The 6,333-nt window shown below is 40.6% G+C and overlaps 1 protein-coding gene across 1 annotated transcript; it reads left to right on the top strand.

The window, feature by feature from the left end:
* The first annotated feature begins 4,275 nt into the window (after positions 1-4,275).
* On the top strand, positions 4,276-5,136 carry LOC138901169 (uncharacterized). The gene is made up of 2 exons (XM_070188914.1): positions 4,276-4,716; positions 5,071-5,136. Exons 1-2 carry the CDS (start codon positions 4,276-4,278, stop codon positions 5,134-5,136), a joined length of 507 nt encoding a protein of 168 aa, XP_070045015.1.
* The last annotated feature ends 1,197 nt before the right edge of the window (positions 5,137-6,333 follow it).

Raw genomic sequence — 6,333 nt, 5'->3', positions numbered from 1 at the left:
TTATATTTCCTAGTTGATGCTCATGCACTTGTGATACCGAATTTTTGGAGTACCTACTGGGTGTTCATTATTATAGTTCGTGTAATTATTATCATTTTACCTTGTAATTTATACCTTATACGGAAATTGGAAAATAAAATCATGGGTTTTCTATGAGTACTAGATTTTACACTTCTTATTCAATAGGATACATGATTTCGAAAATAATAAAATGAGTAATTGAATTGATTAATCACCGTTGGCTTGTCTGACGGCGGCGTTAGGCGCCATCATGACCTACAGTGGATTTTGGGTCGTGGCATTTGTCAACACCCTAATAGAAGTTACTCCATCGCTTTGGAATAAGTCATCTCAATAAGGTTCAAAAACAAAGAAAATATCAATACTAATGATTCGATACAAACTCCCGTATTGCACCGATTGTAGGTTGAAATCTTGATGAATTCTTGTATATTCGTGCCTTGGTTGCTTCTCCAATCTTTTGTAGGTCAAAAGTCCCCTAAAAATGTGTTTCTAGTACATTTATACCAAGTAGGAATGAATCCGGACGAAACTACCCTCTTTGAGCCGAGGTGGGAAAACCTACAAACTTTTTACACTTCATGCGTCGCAATATACCACGCAGGGTGCGTAGCATTAGTGCAATTTGCTCGGTTGTAAAGTCTCTGAACTTAGCTTGTCTGATAAAATTTTATATTGATGCTACGCACTAGGCCACACACTATGCCTAGCATTAGTACATTTTTCTGTCAGACCCAAAAACTACAAGTCTCTGAACTTATCAAATTTCTGACACACATTTGCACGGATGTGTCACATTGTGCAAAGCATTAGTAAAAATGTCATAACCCTTGCTCTTTCTTCCAACTTTCGTATGCAATGCCGGTCCACTTGCCCCGGTCGCGATCCCGGATTAATTCCTTAGTTTTTACTCAGACTTCAAAGCTCCAAATTATTCTATTTAGCTTCAATTTATCTTTTTAACTCGGAATCATCTCCTACAAAAAATAAAATACGTAATAAGTGCAAGTCACTATCATTTAAGCTCAAACACGCTCAAAGTGCAGTAATTAGAGTGCAAAATACGGCTAAAACACGTGTTCCTAACCTACCATCAAAAATACAATTACAAGAAAAGAGTTTCTTGTTCTTCTACCTTTGAGTTGAGATTTTTGAGAAAAATTTCAACACAATATTTTTATTCAATTTATTCGCGGGTTTCATTGATCAAAGAGTTGATAGCAAGAATCAGTCTCGGTTTGGATACGCATAGAGTCTTCGCACTATCGAATAATTTTGAAATGAGACTCTCCTTGCCAGTTACGTCTTAGATCTGATCTTTGACATGTAAATAAATTTTAAACACGAAAAGATCTGCATAGGATTGTTATTGTCTTCTGCGGTGTATTATGAATACCTATTTGCAATCCTTCGGATATCTGTATATATTTATGTATATCCATGTGTGATATACACGATGTACATACGAGATATAGATTATCCCAATGAGGTTTTTCAAGTTGATTTTAATTCTAAATTTTGACTCCAAATAATCCGAATCACTTCCAATCTTCTCCAAATTTTATATATAGCCTTGTCCATGTACAACTGTAGAAAAATTTCCTAGCTACATGGCTGCGAATTATTCTTACAATGGCACATCCGTGTCATTATCCCTTTACTCAAAGGTAGGCCTCTTCTTCATTTAATTCTTATACACAACTAGGCATCGAAGATTTTAAAGAAATGACGAGGTTAAGAATAGAAGACTTAAAAGCCTACAAAAGTAGTTTAATAATTTGTATTAACCGTTTGACGAATTCTCACGATTATATGTTTACAATATTTTCTTCTCTTTTTCCCTTCATCATCATATATGTGCAAGTTATTGATTTTATTGGTTAACAGGTGGGAGAGCTAGGGATGCAGGGGAATTCATCCGCACCCTTTCATCAGAAATTACATTGTATATATAAAATTAAAATTATTTTTTTATGTATATATACTATTAGTAGATATTAAATATAGCTTCTTTGAGTGAAAATTGTTAAACTCAAATCGAACCATCATGTAACAAATTTGTATTCAAGTACAAAACTATATAGTGTATGTTCATTGCTTTGAACCATCAAATCGGCCTCAAAAAAACCTACGACTCCTTAAACTATGAACCTGTTACATAATATTAATGAATGCATGTTTCTCAGTGTTTACCCGAAAAATGGATAGAGTTGAATTTGTACGTAGTTCTAAGGGTATGTGGTACAACTTGACACAAATCGTAAAGAGTAAATAAAAATACCGAATATTGACTATAAGAAAAGATACAAACCGAGTTGAAAGGAAGATGATTTATGAACAAGAAAAATGGAATAATGTATGAAGCTAAAAAAGGATAATCTCCCAATATGAGAATGTCTCAACAATATTTGAGTTGCAGTATCGATAACATGATCTTTATAGAAATAATAGTCATCCCTCTTATAGTGGAGGGATCCTACTTTAAATATCATAAAAAATACATAGTGGAAAACCCATGATTAATCAGTTTTTTCCTAATGTTCGCCGAGATTCTCTCTCTTAGTGCGGCTTTAACGGCTCTTGTCTCTTGGTTCGATCTTGATTGGACTCGGTATTGGTCGGTTTTCAGGTTTAGAGCTCGATGCGGGCTTGAGCTCGATGCTGACAAGGGGCCCGGTATTAGTTCGGGATCGATGTTGGTGGGTCTCTGGCTCTGAGGCTTGATACCATCGCTTCTCATCATAGCTTGATTTGGACTCGATCTCGATAATGACGTCGAGCTCGGTATTTAATCAGACCCCAAAACCCGAAGCTCGTTCGTGCCTTCTACAAATCTCACCTCGATATTATGAAGACGCTCTTCGATCCGTCTTCACCGATCGTACGAAGGTCGAAAATGGTTTTGACCGTATACAGATAGTCCCTTCATTTCTCGGGAAGGATGTAGAGAGAAACGATATGATTTCTCAACGGCTCGATTAGATATACACTGACATTTGCATCGAGCCTAACCATGACGTACGTGATAGATGTCTTTAGTTTACCAAAGCATTAAATGCATGTCAGGCGGTGGTCGACCACTACTGATATTGAACCGTCGTTGCTCAATCTATAAATAGACCTTTTTTATCATTTACCACTTTTACGTCTCCAATTTCCAAAATTTTCTAAGCTCTTTCTCGTATCTTCTGAGTTCATCTTTAAGTCTGTGATTTCTCTACAAATATCTTTCTTTTGTGATTTTCACTGTAAAATCTTTCTTCAAAACACTACATCTTTGTCATCTCCTTCTATTTTGCATCTTTAAATCAATAATGGTGAAAACATCTAAAATCGTTCCTCAAAAAGAAAAAACTTCTTCTTCACAGCCTGCCGTCGACAAAACACCAGTGTAGCCATGGCCTGAGGAGTGTGTACCCGGGGAGTGTGTTCTTACCTCCGATTTTAAGATCAACAACAGCTCGTCAGTTCCCGAGCTAGGTATATATGCTCGATAATCGAGGGGCATCTCCAACAGATAAGGAGGGATTGCAACTGGGAGAATAAAGAAGTAGTAATCCCGGCTCCCGAGGAAGATATTACTACCCATGTGAAAGGGTTTTTAAGTGTATATACCTACCATTTCATGTTAGGCCCCCTCGACCCTGTTGTCGTCGCTTTTTGCTGTCAATACCGAATAACCCTAGGCCAAATCCATCCTTCTTTTTGGCGGATCGTTATTCTGATCCGCTTCTTTGTGAACAAAATCGAGGGGATGCCTTTCACCTTCGACCATCTTATTAGATTGTACAGCCCCCGTCTCTTTCGAGGCGGGTTAATAAAACTCTAGCGCTGGGCTACCAAGGTGTTGTTCTCGAGCATCGATGAGGACAAGGATCGAGGTTGGATGGGCAGGTTCGCTCGAGTAAAGACTTCGGACCTAATTCCGGCCGAGAAGATGCCATTTCCCGAGGAATGGAACATGAAGCATAAATATACTTCTGTTGTTATCTCCTGTTGTTTTGTCCCTTCGTTTCTTTCTCACCGATATCCCCTTTTGTGATGCAGTGGTTCCTTGGATGCCCGGTGCAATTCCTAACCTTAAGAGCTGGGTATGGGACCTGGCTTCGACCTCTACATACGCCGAGCGCTCCTGGCGTGATTTGTCAAATGGTCAATAGGAGGCCAAAAATCATGGTAAGTTTTTTTCTCAAGTCTTTGATAGTCTGACCGAAATGTTTTTCATATACTTAACCAATTTTCTTATGTGTAGGCATGGGCAAAGATGTGGTTTTGAGGCCCCCGTCTATTGAGGAAGAGACGCCGGCTCTGGTCCCGAAACCGGCGAAGGACCATAAGAGGAAAAAGGCCTCTACTTTCGAGGATCCACAACCTAAGACAATGGAGGCTTTTAAGCCGAGGAAGAATACCATCCTTTTGACCGAAGAGTCAGTTCGTTGTCTAAGGGATGAAGAAGAAGAAGAAGAAGAAGAAGAAGAAGAAGAAGAAGAAGAAGAAGAAGAAGAGGAAGAGAAAAAAAACGATGGCTCTATTCTGGTGGCCCGAGCGAAGAAAACCATTGATGCCCCAAAGGCAGCTGGATCGATGATTGTTTATGAAGCTCCGCCTCGAACTGGGGGAATATCAGAGAAAGATTCGGGAAAAGTCCCCGAATCATTAGAGGTCGAGGATGCCTCCCACCGAAGTCAACAAACGGTGGGTATATCTTAAGGGGTCGGCCCTGAACATATCCGAACCGAAGAGAATGCCCCAAGCAACTCGCTTGGGGCAACAGTAATCGGAGATTCGCCTACTCTCCTAGTGCTTTCTGAGGGGGCGATTCGGGAAGCCCAAGACTTGGGGACCCTCGAGGTAGGCCGGATTCACGAAGGAGAGGACCCCTTCCGTGATTTGTTTACTGGTATCGAGGATGTTGTTGGCCCTAATGATGTGTCGGGCCTTTTTTATGAAGTGCAACAAGCTCTGAATCGGGTAAGCTCTAACTCCCTTTGTTGGTACCACCTTTATGTTTGTTTTTCTTTTCTAACTTCTTTTCTTCTACCTTTGTAGGCCTTAGTGGTTCATCAAGAAGCATGTTCTCGAGCTGAGCTGAGTCGGTATGAGGACGACCTTTGAAGGGTCACTAAAGAGGGAAACGCCCTTGAACTCTTCTGCGGGGAAAGAGAAGAGGAAATCAGGGAGATCCGGGCCGAGTTGGCCAGGGCTCATCAAGACCAGACTGACCAAACTGAGCAGGTAATGTTAATCTTAAAAACTCATGGGCTCGATTCAGGATCGAAGGCTAATATTTCAATCTCACAGCTGCAGCAGAAGCTCGAGATGATCGGGCAGCTTCGTGAGGAGGTTGACACAATAAAGGCGGAGACCATGGGGTGGAAAGAAGGTATGGATCACCTTGCTGCAGAGAAAGAGGTTGTTTGAGCCCAATTATCATCGACCGAGAGTCAACTTCAAGGTATGAAGGAGAGGAGTGATGTTCAAGCAAGAAAAATAAAGGACCTTGAATCTCGATTGGCTTACGAGCTTGCCAAGGCTAAATCTAAAGCTGTAAAAGAAAAAGGCGAGGCGGATGCATTCGTGGCTGTCTATCTGGCCAATGCTGAAGCCGCTCAAGTACAAGCAAGAGAGGCAGTTGAGACCGCTAAAACTCGATCATACTGGGTTATTGAACTCGTCAAATGTTAATCTCGGAGGGAGACCCTTGAGGAAATCCATGCTTGAGGTTTTAATCTCACCGAAGAGATAAAAAAGGCTAAAGAACTTGAAGCCGAAACTGGAACCCTGGCTTCCGATGATGATGATGATGATGATGATGAGAGCAAGAGCGGGCCTGAGAGCGGGAGGAGCTCGATGAAGAAGAGGTTGCTCCCGGAGATAATCAGGAACCTTAGGGTTTTTTGTTTTTGATGTTTTTTGTGTAGGGTCCTAGTCGAACCTTGTAAATACTCATATATATATATGAAGATATTTTCCTTTCCCGATTTATTTTTGTTTCATATTCTGCCTTGTGAGAACTTTGTTTCAGTCATGCCTTATGAAAATTCTGTTTCATTCATGCCTTATGAAAGTTTTCATAAGTTCGAGGCTTTAGGCAATTTGATCGAAGTCGGATCTTGAAGTCTTTATAACCGAGTGAGTGACTGCTCGAACTCGAAGTAATGTAGCCCGTAGGCTTAATGGTCGGGTGAGTGATTGCTCAAACTAGAAATAAGGGTAGCCCTTAGGCTTAATGGTCGAGTGAGTGATTGATCGAAGTCGAAGTAAGAGTAGCCCTTAGGCTTAGTAGTCGAGTGGGTGATTGCTCGAACTCGA

The sequence above is a fragment of the Nicotiana tomentosiformis genome, chromosome 11 (genome assembly GCF_000390325.3).
Source record: "Nicotiana tomentosiformis chromosome 11, ASM39032v3, whole genome shotgun sequence".
Classification (NCBI taxonomy): Eukaryota; Viridiplantae; Streptophyta; class Magnoliopsida; order Solanales; family Solanaceae; genus Nicotiana; species Nicotiana tomentosiformis.
The sequence above is the reverse complement of the archived record's forward strand: the minus strand, read 5'-3'. Positions and strand labels throughout refer to the sequence as shown.